The sequence below is a fragment of the Chaetura pelagica genome, unplaced genomic scaffold, assembly GCF_000747805.2.
Source record: "Chaetura pelagica isolate M959 unplaced genomic scaffold, ChaPel_1.0 scaffold425, whole genome shotgun sequence".
In the NCBI taxonomy this organism is placed as follows: Eukaryota; Metazoa; Chordata; class Aves; order Apodiformes; family Apodidae; genus Chaetura; species Chaetura pelagica.
The window spans coordinates 4,077,285-4,100,714 of record NW_009953205.1 but is presented as its reverse complement, the minus strand read 5'-3'; the positions used below and the strand labels follow the sequence as shown (position 1 = coordinate 4,100,714).

The following is a 23,430-nucleotide window of genomic DNA, read 5'->3' as shown; positions in this document are numbered from 1 at the left end:
GCAAAAATAGAGAATAATGAAAGAGTTGAAAACCAAACATGACTTTTCCTACTGACCGATACAAGTGGATTAAGTGGGCAAAATTATTTTCCAGAAGGTGGACTGCTGGAGAAAATGATTTTGAGCAGCTGCTGAAGAATAAGGCATTTAAAACAATCTGATTTCAAAAAGAAATTTAACATACCACACCAGCAGAAATGTCTGTCTTGTACCTTCTTAGTAAGCATGGTGATGAATTTTGACTGTTTTGAACTAGAGCCATGGCTGTTTACAAAACATCTTGTAAATATTTTCCTTAATCTGTAAAAAAATCTGCATACAGATCTTTACAGATCTCTGATATATTATTCAAAAAAACCCAGAATGAGTTAAGTATTGACACTTGTGTCCTAGCAAAATGATTTTTTGGTGAAAGTTGCTCTTTAATCCTGGAAAATTATGTCATGTCACGTGTAATTTGAAATTCTTACTTGAAGCGAAGTGGCAGGTTTGTTTTCACATTCATGAGTGGTGCTTTGGACTCCATAGCTATGGGGAATAAAAAAGCAGAAAATCCTATAGAAAATTATGATCATTAGTCCATTTTTTTGTTCAGTGCTTAAATACAAAAATTTACAAGGTTGATGATGAGAACTGAATCATGATTTCTAAACGTGAAATATGCACACTTACCAGTACGATGGCTCTGTATTTGGAATGCATAGTATTTGAAGGGTGGATGTGTGCAGGGTTATAGACTTCACTGCTTCCTGCCTACTCTCTTTTTTTTTTGTAGAGAAAAGGAGGAGACAGCTGCTTTGTGCCAGAAATTCCTGGTCTGTGTAAAGCGTTAGTTCATGTCCACCAGTGAGGTCTGACCATTTATCTCAAATTATGGCAAATTCAAAATTTTTCCAGTCTTGAGTATCACATGGGACTTTTTACAGTGCCAAATGACTTCAAGTGTTGCATAGCAAGTAAAGCTGTAAAATCTTAATCTATTTGCAAGGTAGTTAGAGACTCTTGTCAAAAGTAGATGATGAAGATATAGGGATGAATTAATTTGTCTTTTGAGAATACCTTGCAGGATGAGACATTTCTGTGAGAAAGCAAATACTGGGGAATTTGCTTATCATTGAGTCACTGTTCTAGAATAAGATGCTAAATTCATTTGCACTAGATTTGAATCTATGACACAGTGAAAAGGTGTGGGTTTTTTTATTTCATTATCAGTACTATGATATGTGTACATTATGTCTAATTTCTATAGAAGAACTAATAATACCTTTGGTTTTGAAAAACATTGACATATGTGCTTGTGCATTGCTGTGTAGGTTTGAGAATGCGTTTATTTCTATTGTGTTGTAGAATGAATTGTTTCCATTTTAAAAGGTAAATATGCTGATATCTTTTCTGTTGTCAATGATTGATAGATCGCTTGGAAATTCGTGCAGCTCGAATTCTTTTGGATAATGATCATTATGCTATGGAGAAATTGAAGAAGAGAGTTCTGGAGTACTTAGCTGTCCGACAGCTTAAAAACAACCTCAAGGGACCCATTCTTTGTTTTGTGGGACCACCAGGAGTTGGCAAAACTAGTGTTGGAAGATCAATTGCAAAGACTTTGGGTCGAGAATTCCACAGAATCGCTTTAGGAGGAGTCTGTGATCAGTCTGATATTCGAGGTCACAGGTAACTACTTCTTCCTTTCCTAACTTTCCTAACTTTTTTCTGTTGTTTGTCACAGAATATTTTGGTCATTTTCATTTTTTAGCTAATACAGAGAAATTTTGCTTATTTGAAACAGTGGTAGTTCCTAATTGATTTTTTGATGGTGTTCAATTCAGGAGGGAATTTTAGTAGTGAGAGTGGGTGTGTACTATTGAGATGCAGCCTTTACTCTTCCTTCTGCTGATGCCATTTATTGTCATAGGGAAAAATGGAATTTCATCTTCAGTCATTTTGGCACTTGAAAGTAGAATTCAGTAGAAAGTCTAAGGCAAACTCTTAAATGTTGGATCTCATTTTTCTACTTTTTAAGATGTGTGTGTGATTGTTTTGTAAACTGTTGCAATAGCTGTTCTCTTCTATTTCCTTAGTAATGGAAAAAGAAGTGAAACACTATCCTCCTCCTTCACTAGGTATTTTACTCCTCTAATTCATAAACTGTATTGTTAATCACTGTTTAAGAATTCTGATGTTTCGGATTATTTATGGTGTGGATCCTAGAAATAATTTGAAATGTGATTCAATGATACCTTGCTGTTCGAACCAAAGCCACTAGAGGCTGTTGAATACTAAGCATTATAGACATAAAACTGCCAGGGCAGAGCAGAACTGAAGCCTCTGTAGTAGGGAAACTGTGTCTGTGAAACTGACATGGAGAAAAGTAAAACTGTCATCATTTTTTACACAATTCCTTACTGTTTTCCTTCTGTTTTGTTTGGCTTTCTCTCTTGTGCTTAGACCCATTAAAGAATAATGACAGCTAGAGTTGTGTGATAATGAGGCTTTTAAAATCTTTTATGTTTAGGTGTTTGTGGCTGTCACTGTGGTGTTTCTGAGGGCATTATTAAATTATTAATGCATGTTAGAAGATAAACATTATAAATTTCATATCAAAAACACTTCAAGTTAGCTGATGTATTTGATATGAGTTTATTTTTCATGAGCAAAGAAAAACTCCATAATTACCAAGAATATCATGTGGTTAGTCTTCAACAAACAAGTGTATAGTTTAAAAACTCAGTTTAGAGCAGTTAGTAAGAGGAGTCCGTTGTAACCAAATGCTGCTTTTTTAATGTGTAAAATCAAAACCAACTGATGTGTACTGTTTTTTTCAACGCTTCTAATTCTTTTTCAGCTTTTCTGCTTCTCAGAATAAGATTTAATCAAATTAAGACTACGCCTCTTCTGTAGACCTCTCTCTTTCCATAATATCATTTTGTATTAAGAAATCTTTCAAGCTGTTCCCAGTCAAGTGAATCTGTTTTTTGCATCTAGTGGCAGTTATAGAAAGGAATTGCAGACGTAATCTGTAAGTGGAGGAGGCTGCTGTTCTCTAAGTTTTACGCTTCTAATGTCACATGTTAGGAGACATTCTTTTTCTCCTAAAAGCTCCTCATTAGACCTTAAGGCTTAAGTTAAGAATTCCATTAACATTGCAGAAGAATGATACTGTATCTACCTACTGATATGCTAAACATTTTCTTAAATGTACTAAATGTACCTGAACATGCAAAAAGAGACTGTAAATCAGTTTCACTTGCAAGCAAATACTGTCTGAAATAGCATTCATTTTGGCTGCTTATTACTGTTGTAAGAGAAAGATGGAGACTGATAGATTCAGCAGGCAAAACAAATAGGTGGCAGCAGGGCAGGGAGAGGTGATTCAGTAAGTGTACTCTTCCATGTGATGTATAACTAGGACAATCAGAAATGCCTAGTTTTGCCATTTCAGTGTGGATCACGTGCTTGCAGCTGGGTTTGTGAATTCTTTTTTGATTGGGTGAAGAGTAGCAACTACTGTTCTGCATTCCCAGAATGAAATCATAATCTTGCTGCAAAACCAGAACTGCTTTATCAAGTATCCTCCTGCTGTTTGCATTTCCCACTCATCTATACCCTGTGTTAAACTTTGCTGGTATACATTTCTTGTTAACTTGTATTAAAAAAAATAACAAATTTAAAATCCAACAAACCACCCTGAAGGATGACTTAGAACTTTTTTCCCAGAGGCTCACTGCATTTAAGATTTCTTCAGTACTGATATTTTGCTTAATAACAGGAACTATATGATCATCTGTGTTGCGTGTGTGTGTATTTCTTTTATTTTAAAGAGAAAAGATGTCATTACACCATTTATTTCTAGTGGTGCTGGTGAGATCCCTATGAAGCTCCTTTCTCTCTCTCACCTCAGTGTGAAGCACTCTTTCTTTTATGACCATTGCTTTTCAGTTTCTAGAAGTTCGGGTAGTTTACTCCTGGCTTAGGCCTGTGCTGAAGACTTGTTCAGGTGCTTCTGTGTGAGAAGGTCTGATTCCTCTCCAGTACAGCTGTGCTAAAAGAAGGTCACAGTACAGGCCTGGTTGCACTAGAGAAAAAAAACCAGACCTCAGACGGTTTCACCTTGGAGAGGAATAGCTTTGTTGTGCAAGTATAAAGCATACATACTTTGGTAAAGCACTTGAGTAGGTGCTACCTCTGTCCTTGCAACAAAATAAGCTGTGACCTTGTGCAAATAAGTTCAGGACTAGTGTCTTCTATGGTGTTAACTTTGTTACTTTTTCCTTCATCTGCAGTTTGAAAAACACTGTAGTTAAAAAACATTTTTTAGATTTTGTCATTAGAACAGTATGAGTGAAGCGAGTCCTATTTTCATCAATAATACTAGCACTGCTGTGAGGCTTCAGATTCATACACATTTCCTGTTTACACTGGGCTAGCTGACCAATTCTGATTTCCCAGCTCTCTTTCTTGCATTTTCTAGGATATATAGCTCCTAATGATATGCTGTACAACTCTGGTGTTTTTTAAAGGAACTTTTTCACTGATTTAAAGATAAATAAAACTAAAGTACAGACCTTCGGTGGCATGAGCTCTTAGCCTTACTACACAAGTTACTACACAAGTGAGGTAACCAGGAAACTTTGTGTACTTCCCATTTTCAACAGAAAGCAGCTGACTCTCTAGGTTTAATGCATGGAGAGAAACAGTGCATTACAAAATGAGCAAAGCCACATTAAAAAATAAAAAATGCTAATGTAGAATATTGGTTTTCTTCCTTTCAACCATAGCTAAAATAATAAAAATTAACAATAGCATCACACTCAGTGGCTACTGTTCACCAACAGCAATATTCAGTTCCACAAGTTACAAGGCAAAGGTTAATGTCCAGAGAGATAAACGGCTTGTAATTTTAATATATTTGGTTTGGTTTATATGTAAATCTCTGCAGGGGATGTCTTACTAAGCACTCTTGTGTTGAGATGTGTTCCATAATAACAATTTAGAAATGTAAACAGTTTACCTATGTGTATATTTTTAAGGTAGAATACTATGTTACAGTTCTTAGCCGTACTACATAAGATATTTGCATTAGATCTTGAGTACTTGATTAATAGTATAATAAAATAGGTATTTGTTCATCTAATAAATGAAGGTGTATCACAGATTGAATCTTTTACACATGGGGAGAGCAAATTGATACGTAATTTGTTATCCTGAAATTTCTATTTAGTAATACGTCATTGAATCATGTGAATAAACTTAAGCATGCTTTTATGTGAAATTTAGTGCATCAATTAAACTTTCCATTGGAGTTAGTTGTTTAGGTTTACCATGTCTAGAGATGTTTGAAAATACAAATGAAAAGACAACAGTATGAGAGAGGAAGAGTGATATTAATCAATTGTCAGATGGTGAAAAGAATAGCAAAATGCTTCTAGTCACTGGGCACTTTTCTCATCTGTTAACCCTAATACTGTGGAGACCAAGTATTTTGCAGAACTTCTCCATATTTCAAACAATAGTTATTTAAATTTTGACCTTTTAATTTCTTGAAGTACTCTTGGATTTTATAAGGAACCATTTCATCCTTTTTGTAACATCAGGTCAATTTCAGTTGGACTGTGGTTTCTATTTAAGTTTTTGTATGGTAGCTCGTGACCCATTACTTATTTTGGACAGCATGCATAAAAAATTAAATAAAATATTTTCTATCACAGTTAGAATGTTTCTCTTATTGCTTGCTTTAGAAGCCATCCAATTTTTATACTCTTAAAATTGTTTTTCTACAAGGTATTGGTCTTACCTGTAAGTTGTCTTGAGTACATTTGGATTTTTCTACATTATCTTCACCACAGATCTTGATACATTGTGCTGCAGCTTACCTAGTATATGGTTTATTTTAAGATAAGTGACTTGACTGTGCACAATTTTTCAAATATTTCAGTATATTAATAACAACAGCTTTTTTGTATCTTAAGAAAGAAAAAATCTCTCTTGTTTTGGGGGAAAACTCAAAAAATGTTTTAAAAAGTGGTATGTGTGTGTGTTTGGATATAAAGAAACAGATTTATTGTTCATAAAAATATTTATTATTGTCTCTAAAGCATATAAAATTATTTATTAGTGCAGTAAGCATTTTAATTTTAAAAAAACACACCAAAATCACAACAAGATCACCACCATCAACCAACCAAAACCACAAAAAAACCTCACTGAAAAGCCCCACTGAAACACAAAGAAAACCAGAAAAAACACCCAAATTGCTACATTAATTAATTTGGTTGCACTAGTAAATTATTCCCTTCTGTGAACCTAAGTTCTGCTTCAGTCTTGTAATCTTCTGATTGCATTTTGTAGAATCCTTTCATTCTTTTGGCAAGGTTGACTTTGCAGATGAAGAATGCAGTGGCATGCTATTATAGTATAGTAGCTCTGCCATTCAGACTCTTAACCTGTAATAAACGTTACATAGTGCAGTCATCAGTGGAGAGAAATCCACTCACTCACTGCAGAATAAGACTCTACACAAAAGCAGTGAGGTGATGACCTGTTGCATGTTGGCTGTTGCAGTCTTTAGCAGCTGCCTCATGAAGGTTGTACTAGGCAACCTGAAATTCTTGTGTATTTCTGCCTAGGTAGAAAATCTTAATAACTTTTATTATTGCTCAGATCTAGAATTGAATACAGTAACTGCAGTTTGTTCCCTCAGTGGTTAAATACTACATGGAACCAACACCATTACTGTGTAGAGTTGGTTTTTTGTGTGTATTTAAAGTCTTCTCTAGTATCTCTTGAAACTACTCCCACGGTATTTTTAGTTTCATCTTTCTAAATGTCATACTGTTTATTTTGGACTGTATTGACACAGATCATATGGCAAAGCAGGCCTGTTCTGCATATCTGCTTTGTGAGGGTCATGAGATAGCTACTGTAATTCAGCACTTCATGTAGCTCTTGCTTCTTGAGTGACCAGCATTTCGTACCCTTAACTATAGCGTTTTGTTTAGTTATGGCACAGCAGAAACGGCTGTTATAAATGTAGCAAACAAGGGATATATATGCTTGTAAAACGTAGTTACTCTGTCCATTGTGAAAAAAGTTTTTACCACTTCTGCTGGATGAATCTAGATCCATACTTTTTTTGTTCTGTTGCACTGTTAAGTTTATTTCATGTTGAAATGACATAGTAAATACAATTATTTTTGTGAGCATTAATTAAAACGTGCTGTGTACACAGGGAACATCAACAGTTCAGCATATCTCCTACTCTAGGGGATCCTGCTCTGGCAGGGGAGTTAGGCTAGATGAGTTTTCGAGGTCCCTTCCTACCCCTAACATTCTGTGATATTTGGAATTTTGCCCTAATTTGTAACACTGTGTGAATTCTGTTGTGATGATAAAAACCCAGTACCATCATTATTAAAATGTTAGCGTATTAATGGTGTGCTCAATTCTCCTTCTACTTGTTCATACAATAGAAGGATGCTTGTATTCTATCATGTAAAATGTCTGCAAGCTATAAGGTTTGGATATACCTTAATGCATACATTTATCTTTCCTGACCAAATAGTGTGCCATGGAATTGGAATTTTCATGTAGTGATGTGATTGCTTATATTAGTTCAGATGCATATTCTGCATTTTTATCAGCTGATTCCAGAAAGTTTTGCCAAAAAGGCAAGAATTGTTACAATGCTGCTTATTCTTACATTTTTCCTTGGGCTTATTTTTTATGTTTCTACTCCTGTTACATGCTTCTGACCCCTTTGCCCATATACATTTATTTTGCACAGACGCACCTATGTTGGCAGCATGCCTGGCAGAATTATCAATGGACTGAAGACTGTTGGGGTTAACAATCCAGTATTCCTGTTAGATGAGGTTGATAAACTGGGGAAGAGCTTGCAGGGGGATCCTGCAGCAGCCTTGCTTGAGGTAAGAGATGTTAAATTACACTCACGATTTTGTTTGTAATTAAAATGCTTGAGTAAGAATGGCAGATTCACTGGACAAAAGAAAGCATGACAGTCTCAGGTTTTTTATTCAAATGCAGCTGCTGTATTTTGATGTCGTTTGATTTCTGTAAATTACTTGTGCACAATGCAAATACTGTTACATAGTATAACGAAAGTATCTTTAATCTTAAAAGTCTGTGCTTTAACAGAAGGATGAATTTTCTGCTGGTAGTTTGTATAGTTTAAGCTTCTTCAAGTCTTAAGTGTTAATTATTTGGGGGATGATTTATTTATTTTTTTTTATTTTTTTAATGGCCAAATGCTGTTAGCCATGAGGAAGAGCTGTGGAGCAGCCAGACTGTAGCTGGACGTTTTCAAGTTTTTATTTTCTTTCTTGGAACAATATTTTTGGAGCTTTTGATTGTACAAGCTTATATTGAAGCATTCTATCTAGCTTGTGATATGGACTAGTTGCATGTTCTTTTAGCAGCATTTCTTTAATTAGTGTTGCAATTAACTTTCTGAACTTTAGTTTTTTCTTGAAGTCACAGATTCCCTCTTAGCTGATTATGATGTGCTGTGTTTGCTTTCCATGAGAGTCAGCTATTAAATGTGTTTTTTTTCTGTAAGTCTGGGACTCAGATCAAGATGTAAATTAATACAATTCTTAAGTACACAGTGTAATTATGTTAGCACAAAGAGTTTTGAGTTGTTGAAGGTGACTTGCTTGAAAACAAGTCAAATCTAGGAGATACAAATAGGGACTTCGGTGAATTAGATACTTTTGGAATATTTTGTGAATCCATCAACTGTTGAGATATTATTAATAAGGTTAGTTACTGGGATTTCAGGAGGCTAAAACATGAGTGATTACAAAGAAGACGAATTGATACCTATGCCTTGCAGGCTTCATGTATCAGAGGAGTCTGTAGCAGAAATCAGCAGTGGGTTCCAAGAACCTTCTTTCTGTCTTATTTTGCCCTGGAGTATGACACGCGATAATATTTCAGTACAGTTCCTTCTTCCCCTGGCTTGCATATTCAGTTGTTTATTCTAGCAGTTGGCTGGAGAGAGGAAGGAGTGTCCCCTCAGGCATGGAGGAGAGACAAGGACTGTTGCCTCTCCCCAGCATCTTAGTGCAGGAGGCTGTGTACATCTTGCTGTGCTAGCACTGGTATGAGGAAAGGAGGGAGTGATGGAGGTAATGGCACAGCAAGGCTGGGCTAGGCTGAAACACTTGAGGCAGTCCAGAGCAGATGTAGCACTAGTGCACCCAGTTGTTTTGGTGTTGTGGATGTTTAGAATGTCCTTATAATGCTGTATTTTTACAATGCCTACCTCTCTTTTGTGTTCTGTCTGACCATAGGGGCTACCAACCTGTCACTTTCAGCTGAGCTACTTCTGTGATTTTTCTTTACTTGTTTTAGTCAAAAGGAATGGAGTTAGTAAAAGATATTTATCCACATATTTTGAGCTAGCCTGGCTCACTTTTACTAAAATGATTTAGGGCATAATCCTAGAAGCATCTCAGTTGGCAGACTTAAGGTGTGATAACTTCTGTAGCTGGGCGGTTTTAGGTGAAAACAGTTCTGGTAATATTTGACTACAGAATAATTCTAATGACTCTTTTTGACTGACAGTGCTTAATACAGTGATTTGAATATGAAAAATGCTACTTTAATTAAGGTGTCATGAGCTCATCTATGTGCTGTATGATTTTCTGCAAATGAAGTGTCATTTGACATTCTACAAATGTCATTATTTTCTTCCTGCTAGATAGTGTAAAATTACTGTTTTGACAAGGCCAACTAGTTCTTTGACGATCAGTGTATGAGCAGGCTATGTTTTAGGGCTCTGTTTTGATCTTCACATGTTAACATGAACTAGTAATAATTTTAATGTGCTAGAAAATACCACGGTTTCACTTTTTTTAGCTTTTACAAATTGGAGTTATGGGCTCTTAACCTGTGGATTTCTCCAGTGTGTATAGTAGACATTCCTAGGGTGCATGAAGAACCTGCAAGTGGAAGAAAAAGAAGCAGGGGAGTGTGACAAATACTCAGATGCATTTTCTTTGTACTTTTCAATTGTGGGATTTTATTTAGTTTTTGCTTTTAATGGTAATAAAGTCTGTTTCTGAGTTGGCTGATATTTCTTCTGTAATTTTTCCTTTATATATAGAAATAAGATGGCCTAAATCTGATCAATGAATTGATAAAAAATACCTGAAAATCAAATATTGTTACTTAGCTGACTGTTCTCTAGGCAGTCAAAATCAGTAATGAAGCAATGATTTGGCATTTCTTGGAAGGAGTAATTTTTTTGGAAGTGTTCTAATAATAAATTCAGATATTTACATTAATATTGTTAATTTTATTAAACTTTTGCTGTTTATTAGAATTTATTTTTCCTTCCCCATCTTGCAGCAGAGCATTAGCATTTTTATTTTTCTTCTAACATACCAAGTGTAGGAGGGCAAATGAAATAAGTTATTTTTTTAATTATTTGTGTTAGAATTTTTGATTCTTCGTGGCTGCTTTGGGATGTTTCTGTTCTCTGTATTTTAAAACCACATTTCCAGTGATATTTAACTCACCTCCTGCCATGGATTATTCTAGTTGAGGCTCATCAGGTTAGCTTCCAACTGTCTGCTTGGCCTCCAGTCCTTATGTAAGTCACTGCTAATTGACCATTAGTTGCATCTGGAAAAGTAATTGCTCTATTAACCATGTCTGGGCTGCTCACATGTGAGATCTGTATATCCCTCTACTGCTGTCTAAACATCTTGAAGCAGGTGCTTTACCTCTTCTAATGGAGAACTTATGCCTGGAGGTAACAGCTCAATTTTTGTCTGCTTTTTGTGATTTACATTGTTGCAAAGTCCATCTGGAATGAGCAAACGTGGCTATTATGTAGAGCAAACAGTAGAAAGCTGTGATCTAGCTGGTACCTTTGTTTTTCAGACTGCTGCTTCTTGTTTGGTAAGTGCCATCATTAAGTATAAAAGGCACATCCTTTATTTCTTAATGTGTAGATGTGTTAAACTTCCATTGATTGTCTACAGTGAGATGTATTCAAGAAGAAAATTGGCATACCCTGTAAGCTTGGATGCAAAGCTTGATGTTTTGTAATTGCCAGATCCGTGTTTAGTTCTTCTAGTTCTAGTGCTTCTGCAGAGTTGTTGTTTAAGCAAAAAAGAATGTCTTCCTATTTCCAGTTACTGTTCATCAACAAGGGAATGTTTTAGTCTAAATTTAGATGACCTCTGTTTATAACAGAAGAAAACAAAAGGGGATCCAAGTGCCTGATAAATGAGTATTTGTATGCAGAGAAATTAGACCAGGAACATAGCCAGGCAATTAAATGTTCATGGAACTTATTCTAGATTTTGTGCTAATAAAAATATAGCACAGAGAAGCCTCTGTATGCATGTGAGCTGTCAGCCATAAATTAACCAAGATGTTTTGTTCACTGAATGTTCTTTTTGTATTTGGTATTTTTGTATTAGTTTAATAGCTTCGAAAACTTTTGAACTTGGAACTTTTAGTACAGATCTGTAGCTGAAGAACAGTTCTATTTGCTTTGGAAAATCTGCTTTAAATGCATAGGCGTGATACTGTTTTACATGTTATTCTAAGAAATAGTTACCAAGACAAAGAATTGTTAGTCCAGGGAAACTCTAGCCCTTGTAGACAACCTGAGGTCATTCACATTTTCAGATGAAAAGCAGGTGTTTTTTATTGCAGTTTCCTTTACCAGTTGGATAGTATTGTTTACGAATGAGTTACAGCATCAGTATTTTTTGTATCTTTGTAAATCACACTATGATCACCAGCTTAGCCCTTAGGAATCATAAGGATTTCCAGTTGCAGACTAGAAGGAGAAGGCAATGTACATGCATGTATATAAATGGTATTAAAAAGCCAACTTGATGTATCAGAATAGATTGGTTTTCAGCATCTTTGGAAGTAGTTGCAAATGCTTTAGCTAATAGATTGGCATTTTCTGGAAGTTCAGTGTTATCAGTGTAGGAAAAAAAAAAAGTAGGTTGAATTAGGATTTGCTGTTTAAATTAGTTTTGAAAAATTTGCAAGAGTAGACTTTGAATAGGAGACTAGTATTTGTAGACCTACTTCCCTTCAAGACAGCCTGTAGATGCTGTGCTTGAATACACTGCCTGTTATTGTGTCCCCATACAATCCAGGGCTAGATTGTAGGACTAAATGCAGTCAGAGACATCTATAACTGATGGAATTATGCATCAGTGTACTTGGCTAGTCAGGGTACTTCAAGGCCTTTTCTTTCATCAGTAAAGGGAGTAAATGATAGCAGCTGCCTGCTGAAGAGGGTAAGAAAAGAAGCTTTTGAGTAGCTTATAGCCAACAACCAATAGCATTCACTAAGTTCTAACATTAGTTTTACACTTCAGGCATATACTTCTGTATGTTTTAAGATTTCACTATAAAGGGGAACATGTAACTTGTATTTTATTACATTTTCAATACATCTCCAAATCTTAGTTTTAAATCTGTGTAGTACTTCAAAATAAAATCAGAAGTTGTTCTGTTCTTAAAAAATTGTTCTGTGTTTCTGGCATTCTGAAAAAAAAAAAAAAGAAAAAGTATTTTACTAGTTTGCTGTGATCATAAAACATTTACAGATTTTGAACTTTCCAAAGAGTGAACAGAAGTTGATAGTAATGAAAATTCAGAACTGCTTCTTTCATAACCCACTAGAAAGTGCTCAAATTCAGTTTTTTAGAATTATCAACACTGTTCCTGGCTATAATTCAAGTTGCTAAGACAAAGGATGCATTCATTTGGGTCTAGGCAGATAAATTATTTTGACAGCAGTGTGCTGTTTCTCAGGAGATGCATAGGTCCTGTTATTTGTAACATGAGAATTATTCATGTTGATGTGACACTGATAATTCATCATTTGGGAAGGAAAAGTGTAGCAGTACTTTAAGGTGGTGTGGAATGAAGTTGGCTCGTAGGTGGTGATTATTATATACCATGAACTTCCAATTTTCAGCACTATTAAAAAAAACGATGAGGTAGCACCTTAGTGTGCTTGTGATCCACATATATTCAATAACGGTTTATTCAAGTAATAGCTTAAATATAAGCAAGTGTTGTATTAGTAGGACTAAAAGTAATAGGAAGAGAACACTGTTACTTAATCTGTAGTTCTACTTGTGCAGAACATTTTTGAGGTTGGTCAGACTGCATGTTATTTTCATCTGTGCTTGTCTAATCTTGTTTCTATTTTTTAATAATAAAATTTGGGGGAAAAGGAAAAATGCGAAGATCATCTTAGGAAAGCCAGAGATCACCTACAGTCAAGACTTGTGTGGGATGATAAGAAGTGCTTTTAGCACTACATTAGTAGTAAAAGGCTGGACAGAGCTGACTGAGGCAGGTTGTATAGTAACAGCAGATAAGGCTGAGGTAACCTTTGTTCTTCCCCTTGCTCTTTGCTGCTTCTCGGCGAGATCTCACATTGGTGTGTTTAGAGTAAGAAGAGCTACCAGCAGCAGATAAGGATTAGAATCAGGGATTCCTACTCATATGAGTCCATGGGACCACATGGGATGCTTTTCTGAGGATGTTGGGAGTCCTTGCAAGGCCACTCTACCATCTGTGAAAGGTCATGGAGATAGCTTACGGGAGGTACTTGATGCATGGAGAAATGCTGCAACCATCTTTGAAATGTGTAAAAAGAACTGCTGGGGAAACAAGCTTCTTTCCGCATGTGGTGTGGAATGTAGTTAAAGAGTAATGAGAGCAAGGCAGAATATTGGGAGTCAGGCTTCAGTAATATTCATAACATATTTTATAAATGTAAAGTCAGATTTGACAGAACCAAATGGAATAGAATTGAAACGTGTGTATTTTCTTTACTTCTAATAGAGCAACTGCATCAATTTTGTGTTTACTTTTGTTAAGGTCTTGGATCCAGAACAAAACCACAGTTTCACTGATCACTACTTAAACGTAGCCTTTGATCTGTCCCAAGTCCTTTTCATAGCTACAGCCAACACTACAGCTACTATCCCGCCTGCTCTGCTGGACAGGATGGAAATTATTCAAGTTCCAGGTAATGCTACAATGTTTTCATTAAAGTGGCTATTGAAAGTCCTAAAACAATGTTGGACTGTTTTTCCCAAATGAAAAGCAGTTCCTTAAAGTAAGCTTGCTAGGAATCTAGACTGAATGGTCAGAACTGTAAAGAGAGACTGGTGGCAATGCCTCCATTAAGGCATTTGTGAAGAGAATAACATTTAGGAAAATACATTTCCAGGTATATGGAAATACATAGATAAATTCTGCAATATTATTTTCACTAATTGATGTGTTTCTATTCTATCTGGCTGGTGGCTTTGAAACACTAAAAATCCATTATTGTTTATATTAAGTTATTAATAATTGCAAAGTATCATATCAACAGCCTTTTAGATTATAGCTGGGTTTTTTTGTTAGATTCAATCAGGTACAATTATAAATTGTAAGAGGTTTTGTTATGTTGTAGTGTATAAGCAAAAAGATAAGAAAAACTGCTTTTTCTTTGGAAGGATACACACAAGAAGAAAAAATTGAAATTGCGCACAGACACTTGATTCCTAAACAGCTTGAACAACATGGCTTGACTCCACAGCAAATACAGATTCCACAAGTAACCACTGTGGACATAATTACAAGGTAAATCTGTTATTCATTGCTTTAAATAATTTCTTTTTCTGGTAACTAGTAAATCTCTGTAAAGGGATAACACAAAACATTTCTTAAGATTTATTGTCCTTAATAGCTCCAGAAGTTCAACAGTTTGTGATTTATGGAATTGCTCTTTCCTGTGCTCTGTCTGGCTCTGCTGTCTAAACTGATTCATCCTTCCTTCTCCAGATAATTCCTTGCTCTGGCTCTCATGGCTCAGTCAGTTGTGCTGACACAATTGGCAAGGTGCTATGAATAAAGAGAAACACTTCAGCTAGTGTTACTGCAGTGTGCAGTGCATGAAGCCATGGTTTTGGGAGCAGAAAACGTTTATTTTAAAGACGGAAGTTTTCTTTTTATCATTTTCATAGAAAAAAATGAAATTTTTAGAAAGAAAGTGATTTTGCATTTGAAAGAAATCTCTCTTAGGAAGAATATCCACAGTAAACAATTGTCTCTGCACTAGGTACACCAGAGAGGCAGGAGTCCGCTCTCTGGATCGGAAGCTGGGTGCTATTTGCAGAGCAGTGGCAGTGAAAGTGGCAGAAGGACAGCACAAAGAGACAAAGCCAGATCGTGCTGAAGTGGGTGAAGAAGGTGTGTATCTTTAGCATGTTTTATGAAAAAGTAAAATTCTTACAAAGTCAGTAGGAAGCTGATATATCAACCTTTTATCCTTTTTAATGCTTCTTTAAGGGCTCTGTTTTTAAAAGCTTTGCAAATAGAATGATATTCCTATTATGCAGAGCTCAGGCAGTGCTGAATTATGGCTTGGGACATGAGTAACTTCTGCCTGCCAGGTTGGTAATTAAGAAGTACAACAGATCTGTTTCATATCTTGGGTATGCAGTTATGATTTGCCTTTTATGTTTCCTATTTTTTTTTACATAAATATCTCACTTATTTTCTTAACTATTGTATTTAAAGGGATTCCTTAACTGTGCTGGGCATGCTCTACCAGCTCAAAACTCAAACTGATTATTTTTATATTCTAAAATAGATGTCATCTTGAATTTTTTGAAGTTAGAAAGGTTTAGGGGCTCTATATACTTTTTAAGACTTCAGTTATTCTAATTCTCTTGGAGCTTTGGTCAGCTTCAGTAAGTCTGTGTATACAGACAATAGTGATTTATCATTCCCAGTCATCCAACAGAGTGAATGCAAACTAAACATGGAATTCTTAAACAGCAAAAATATTTATGTAACTGCTTCACCAGTAGAGGCAGATGTCTTTCAAATCTTGAAATAGAAGGGGGAAGAATTCAGGCACATCATCCAGTTCATGTGCAATGTGCAACTGGTGACAGCTCCCTTTTTCATCCCCAAATTAATGTTCTCTTTAATAAAAATGAACATCCATATTGTGCTTAGTGAAACATACCGTGCAGGGCATAGATGGTTGTGCTTTTTATCCAGCTAGTTGTTAATGGGGGATCTCACAATACACAGCAGTTTTCTGTTGAAGGCTTCAGAGTCCTCATTACAGCACTAGATGTCTGCAGGAGCCCACAGTTCAAGGGAGATGAGAAATGTGAAAAGACAAAATCCAGACTTGAAGCTGAATTTCTAAAATGTGGCTAGTCTTTAGTCTCTCTAAAATCTAGCAAGCAGGTTATTGGGTGTTGTTTATTCATTTATTCTTTTTTTAAATACTGCAGTGAGTCTACCTGATTCAATCTGTTTACTGACAGTCTTTCAGCTTTACCTTGCCTCTTTTCCATAACTCAGTATCTCCCTTCTGAAAATTACATCTTTCACCTTGTTGAGTTTTCTAATTTGATCACAATGTCTGTGGAAACGGTAGTATTAGAAGATTGAATTTGGTCAACAGATCACTGTTGGCTTAAGTGGAGTCAGCTCAGTTGGCTCTGAGTGTTTGGCTGGAAAACAAATGAACTCTCTCAGTGGCTGTGCATGCATGTGGCTGTGTAGTTTATGTTGTCCCATGTACATTAAGGTAAGGTATTAAGAGCTTTTATGAAATTTATTAATGCTTTACATTTATACTGTGTACATCTTGCCTACCTATTCTACTCTGTGTTGGATTTTTTTGGAGTCAAACAACGAGTTTGTTGATACTTCTTTGATACCTGAGCTTGCTTTTGAACCAGAACACTGAGCTTTTGGATTTTAAGGACCAGGCTTACCAACATGAAGCAATATCAAATGTCTTTGCTACTGTCACTTTTTTTTTTTAATAATATTGACAAGTCATAGGTTTAAAGTATTTCTTTGCACTGAAGGGTAGCTGTGTCTAAGATGTGCTTAAAAGTTGTAAATTTGCTGAATAAAAAGTCTCATTCTACTCTTCATGCAGTTTAGAGCACAAATCCTGGTACTAAGAGAAGAAACATTTTACTATTAAAGCAAAGAACAAAAAGGAACTGTATTAGACATCTCAGTCCAGTGAGAGTGGTATTTACAATGTTAAAATTAGCACTGTTCTTGAAACTTAGGTGTTTACACTGTTAAAATTATACACTGTTAAAATTAGTACTACACTTGCAACTTACCAAAGCTAAGTGAAAACAGCAAAGCAAAGTACTTCAGAAGAGGGCAAAATGCTACTATTTTTGGCACACAATTTGGAATAAGCCCAGAAGGAATGATCTGTGAAGAGTTGCCTTTGTACTTCTGGAACTGAAACTATCCATAAGAAAAAGCTCTATTAATAATAGGGAGGCCAAGGTGGCTCTGTAATTAAACTTTGGTACTACAAAGGCATGTATAGAATAGTCAAGTCTATAAAATTAATTTTATTTGTGCTAATAATGGGCTTATACCCTGCTGTATTTTTAGCAGAATATGGCACTTTTGGGGAGTGTATAAGAGCAGAACACTTTTTAAAAATAGTTTAGTTTTTATCCACTCTGTTGTAAAAAAACCAAGTATTTAAAGCAAAACTGGGAAATACCCCCAAATACTTTTAAGTTTTTGCAAATTCTGGGTTTTGCAGCCTAAATTTATTTATTTTGATACTTTTTTTCCCTTTCAGTGAATGGTTATTTGTGCAGTTGTGCATTGCAATGATGAATTTTTATTTCATATCATGAATTACTCTGGAAGAATAGTTAATCAAGTTGTTGTCTCTTAATAGTTTCATTTATAGTTATTTCTTGATATGTATTTTTTCTTTATCTCTATAAAGGCCTGTAATTAGTATTTGCTTTATGCATTTGTCAGTTACTGATGTGGAACTGAGACTGTTTGTTAGTTCATATGTGGTGCGTTGTGAAGCTACAGGCTTACTTTGTAGATTCTGACTTGCTGAAGCATGATGTGTATTTAGTTCATAGCATATCAGAATAGTAGCATGGTGCCTGTTGTGTTTATTCAGCTGAGTGGCTTGTGGGTTTGTAGGAAAAGTTGAAAGACATTAGATGGTAGAACCTCAAAATTTCCATCATTATATTGATTGAATCAGATTATTAATTCAGAGTGGAGCATCTGCTCTCAAGGCTTTGTAAACATCAGGCTTTTGACACTGATAGTAGGCTTTAAAAATGGATGCTACCTGTCATAGCTGTTCTGATGCTGAGAGATGTGCTGTCAAGCTGTGTTTAGCACTTTCCAAAAAGGAATGACAGAAAAACACTGGCAGCTTTGTGTTGCCTTCCTCATTCCCTTGACTCCTGATCCTTACAATGAAGTTGGCAAGTGGAGGCGGGTTAGTTGCGTCAGTCATTGAATTTGTACCGTGAACTTCAGCAGAAGCACATGGAGTTGGTTTTCAGACCTCTCCAGGGAGTCATCCTTGTGTACAGTAATACTATCTGATATTATACTGAAATACTGTCTAAGATTTATGAGACGCTCATCTAGTCTTTGACACTGGAAGAAAATGTAGGAGTCACAAAAATATGTGAAACTCTCCTTCTCATTTAGTGCAACTGCCTTGAGAAGACAATGCAGCAACTGTGTCCTAACGTATCATATCATGGTACAACAATTGAAACACAGAGAGAAAAATTATTTGTGTAATTCAGACTTTAAAGCAGGTTTAGCACAGATAATATTTAATAACTAAAATCTATTAACTGAGAATTCTGTCTCTGTAGATGCCAAGGCTTTGAAAATACTGACGTATTTCTATAACCCAGTAACACAGTAGAACAGTTTGTTTTACTCTTTGTGGATGAGACAACACTTGGGTTTGAGTTTATGCACAAGTTTGGCTGAAGTGATCAATGTGAGCTGGAATGCGGAGTCTTTACTTTCCCTCAATTTGGGGATAATGCATTTGATTACAAAACAGTACTAAGCATGGCTGTGGGGGAGTTTTACTTGGTTTTAGTGTATATATAAGGACCTTAATACAGCTGGGCCAACATCACTGCTCTTGCCAAAAGTGACCTGTTCTATGTTCTAGCCAAAACTCCATGCTTCCAGCAGCATGGGATCTCCCACAGCCCTGCAAAATGAGTTTGTGAAATCTGATCAGCTTAAATCCCACAGTGGTATGACTGTAGGCACTCATGTTTGAGATCAGCTGTGCTGCTGTTGGTATACTTATCAGTTCTGCAGACTATGACATGTGGCTTTTGCTAAAAATTGCTTGGAATGTCTTTTCTGTTTTAGGCCAGAGGCATTAATGTTATGAAAAGTTGAGTTTATATAGAAACTATTTTCTTAGCATATTAATTTATCTTAATATTTCTGCATGAAAACCTCAAATGCAAGTGCTTCAAGTACAAATTGTTATTCTAGATCACAATTGATGGAATACAATTTTTCTGAGAAATTTTCTGATCCTGTGGAGAAAAATGCACATAACATGAAATTTAAATGTACAAGTAAGTGTTTTAGTAGGATTGGGGTCCCAGGAAGGAATTCCTTTCCAAAAGAAAGTATTTTGGAAGCAACACTTCCCAAGTACATAGTGCGTAAGATAAAAGTTGGACAATGGAGAGTTGCTTTTAAGATGTAGTTTCTTGTTATTCCTGGCTTTGAATGTGGACTGCTGCCAACAAGGGCAATCCCATCCTTTCCTACCTAAATGTAGTTCTGTCGAGTTTGTTATTTTGGAGGGCCTAAAAGAATTCTGAGTTAGTCTGTCATGTACTTAAGCATCTGCTAGAAAATCAGCTGAGAAAAAAGAACAAGCTATATCCCCTGTAATTGCCCACAACTGTGAAACCTTTTCTACCATACTTAAGTTCTTTCTTACTCCTCTTTCAGCAAATCAGAATATGTTATGTTAAAAGCTGTTTAAAAATTTTAGGTTTCTAGTTTTTCTATCTTGCCCAGTAAGTATGGCTAGAAAATGTTGGGTTAAAGACTTAATTGTTGCCCTAACCAACAGTCCTTGTCTCTGGAGACTCAAACTGAATTGTCTTCTTTTAGATGAATGTAGCATTTGACGTGTACTGTTTTATGGCATTCATCTGGGATAGGTAGAGAACACATATTTGTCATCATTAATGGAAATCTTAATTACTTGAATCCTTACAGATTCTTCATAGTCAGCATTTCTGTAAAGGTGAACATCAGTGTATGCTTTTATAAAAAATAAGATGATGTCAGAATTTAGGTTAATATTTTTAGAAAAAGTCTGGAGTTTGTTATTGGTACAAATTATAAAATGGGATCCACTAATTAGACTTTATAAACTGAAATAAATAGTTTCTGATGCTTTTGATAAGGTAGGTGACCTCAAAAATTACCTGCTGATTCGTTTATGAGTCTCCTTCAGCTGTAGAACTAGGTGAAATAAGAGCAAGCAGAAATGGGCGATTGTGTTAGGCCATAAAATCTTGGAATAGAACAAAAGCAGTTGTTTTGAAACTCCCTTTTATTTTAAAATATGAATTGTCATATCAAATTCTTTTGAAGGTCTGTAGTGTTGAAATTGAAGCCTAAATTGCAAGAATAGCATCCAGGCTTATGCTTCCTAGACTTGCTAGAATTTATTATTTGAATGTATTAGGTACAGAGATAGTAGTTCAACAAAACTATGGAGACGTGCTGGAACAACAGGAGGGTCATCTGACTAAGGCAGTGTTTACAGCAAAGGAATGGGATTTATGCATGGAGCAATGAGTTGTACAATGGAAAGATTAGTGGCCGTTGGATAATAACTATTAGATTTGAGTCCTGAATTACTTCAGCTGTATGAAGGCATTAGTGAGAATTGCACTGCAACAAAATTAACTGTAAAATGGCCTTTATGTATCAGGATTAGTAAAAGGATAATTTGTATCTCGTGAAAGCATTCTTTCTTAATTCATTCTCAGAATTAGTTTTGCAGCATAGAACACACCTCTTAATGTTATAGTAAATAGACTAGATCAGTGATTTGTGTTTTTCTGTAATTGTTTAAATTCCTGGATCTTCTATTCTATTCTATGTGCATGCATTACTATGCAAAGGAAGACAAGTTTGGGTTTTTTTTTGTTGAAAGTAATAAAGGAATTCAAAGAAAGGAAGCAACAGCAGGAAATTTCCGAAAATATGGTGCAGAAATCTAGAAGCTCAGTGTGCATTCATGCATAATACAGATTATAGCTTTAAATGTATTTTAGGCTTGTGTTTTTGGGATGGCAAGACATATCTTCATAATGTGTATGTGTACAATGCTTTTGTTAATAGCAGCCTCAGGGCAGGATGCTGTAAAACTGCCACAGAACCTTAGAAACATCTGGATTGTTCAAGTATTTTTCATTTCTTATATGTTTCACTAAAGTATTGCTTAGAGCTCTTGAGAAAATGGTAATGAGCCTTTTGCATCTGGATCAAAGTCTCTGGGGAAATGAGACCATGCTTACATTCTCCTGTGTACAGTTGCTTAAGTAAATGGGCAGTGTAGGCCTAGTACAAATGATGTTTAAGTTCTTGAGCTTATTCATTCAAAGAGCTGTGCAGTCTGGTTTAAAACAATGTAAAGGCCTTAGTATTTATATGGTCCCTATTACACTTTTAGAAAACACATTTGTAGATAAAACAAATTTTAAGGAACTTGTGCAAAGGGAACAATTGTATGGGTAAGAAATACAGTAAAACTATAAAGGAAGGAAGCAAAGAGCACACTTCTGAATCTTTAGCTAGTGCTTTAACTGTGTGGTCTTTTCTTGATGACACTTGAGTATATTACATTCAAAAGTGTCAGGCTAGTTGGGTTTTATATGTGTACTCCTGAAGACTGTATCATACCTGTAGCTATATCTGAAAATGCCTAATAATTTTATTTTAGAGGACTTTTTTTGCTGGTAGTGGTTATTGGTCAAGACACTGTAGAAATACCTCATCCAATAAAGAAAAGAGCAGAGCCCTGTGGAAGTACAGTATTTCCTGACAGCAGCCATAGATGAAGTTCTTATACTGAAATTGTTTGGGGTTTTTCCACTGAGTGAGGGCTGTGTACACTCTGTGCCCAACTGGCTGTTGAACAAACAAGGGACGTCAATTTTGTGAATTAAGCTGCCTGATCTAGCAAAAGGTGTCCCTGTCTACAGTGGAGGACTGGTCTAGATGACCCTTAAAGGCCCCTCTCAACCAAAACCATTCTATGATTGAGTAAAGCCACAGTAGTTGTAAGAGACAGAAATAAAAGTAAAAAGTGCAGTGTCAGAATATGTGCTGCGTGGGCTGCTTTAATGGGGTTCAATCTGACAGCCTGGAAGGAGGCAGCACACCAGGGCTGGAGGAGTTAGGCTTCCAGTGGAGCTGGTTTCTTTCTGATCCAAGCACAGCAGCTTCTGCCCCTGGTCAGCTGGTGTTGAGAGCACATCTGTGACAGAACTTAATTATTAGTGTCAGAAGTTAAGCATTAAAATCCTTGAAGGAAGAGACTGCAGAGAGCACAGTGGTAAATGTGCATAAAAAGACTGTTACTGAACATTCAGTATTCCCACATTCAGCTCCATGTTCTGTATTACACTACATTAAACATGATCATCTCCTACAAATAGTTTTTGTGCTCAAATCTGATTAAAAGTGCAAAGACCTGAACTAACCTAATGTGCTTTGCTATTTGACCTAGTTAAAAATGCATTTAAGCAAGTTGCATCTCTATCAGTGTGCTAGATTTAGTATTATCTTTGCTGAACCCTTAGAAGAACATTTTTAGGCTTAATAATTAAATTTGATGCCACATTATCTTTAATTTGACAAGATGTTTGTGGAAGGTGGTTTAAGTACATGGTCATGAATTTTCTGAGCATTTGTTTGAATATTTTATTTTTCTCTGTCATGATTTTAATTCCTGTGTCCAGAAAGACTGATACAAATCCTAAATTACTTTTCTTTTTCTCAGATTGCAAAGAGGATGTCACAGAAGACACAAAAGCAGAATCCATCAGTGACACAGCTGACCTGGCTCTGCCACCTGAAATGCCAATTTTAATTGATTTCCATGCTTTAAAAGATATCCTGGGGCCACCCATGTATGAAGCAGAGGTAACATGCTCATTTGTTTCTCCTTGACTGCTGTTTCTGTCTGGTTTGGGTAGTTTTGTGTCTAGCTATTGACTGAGCTTATACAATATTAACTTCAAAAAAAACTGTGTTTCTTTGTGTTCCACCAAGTGTTTTTTTACCTGAAGGAAGTTTTTGTTTGATTTTGTTTTAATTCAGGGTACATAAATAATGTAATGGCATGACATTATTTTAGCAAAGATGCCTGCAGCAGTGCTTAAGAGTGTGGTGGTGTTTTTCAGTTTCTGATGACTTTACTTTTGTTTACGGGATATTTGGTGGGCTTGGGAAAGAAGCCAGAAGTAGAACCCAGGAATCCTGTCTCTGAGGCAGCTGTTCTAAGGACTGTCCCACATACCTCCT

At 35.9% G+C, this 23,430-nt stretch overlaps 1 protein-coding gene across 1 annotated transcript in view; it reads left to right on the top strand.

Annotated features, from left to right (window-relative positions):
* Positions 1-23,430, top strand: part of LONP2 (lon peptidase 2, peroxisomal) — a 39,894-nt gene that overhangs the window by 7,916 nt on the left and 8,548 nt on the right. The window contains 6 exon segments of the mRNA XM_009997478.1: positions 1,413-1,671; positions 7,781-7,922; positions 13,891-14,041; positions 14,517-14,643; positions 15,122-15,252; positions 22,907-23,049. Of these exon segments, the coding sequence (XP_009995780.1) occupies positions 1,413-1,671; positions 7,781-7,922; positions 13,891-14,041; positions 14,517-14,643; positions 15,122-15,252; positions 22,907-23,049 (953 nt within the window).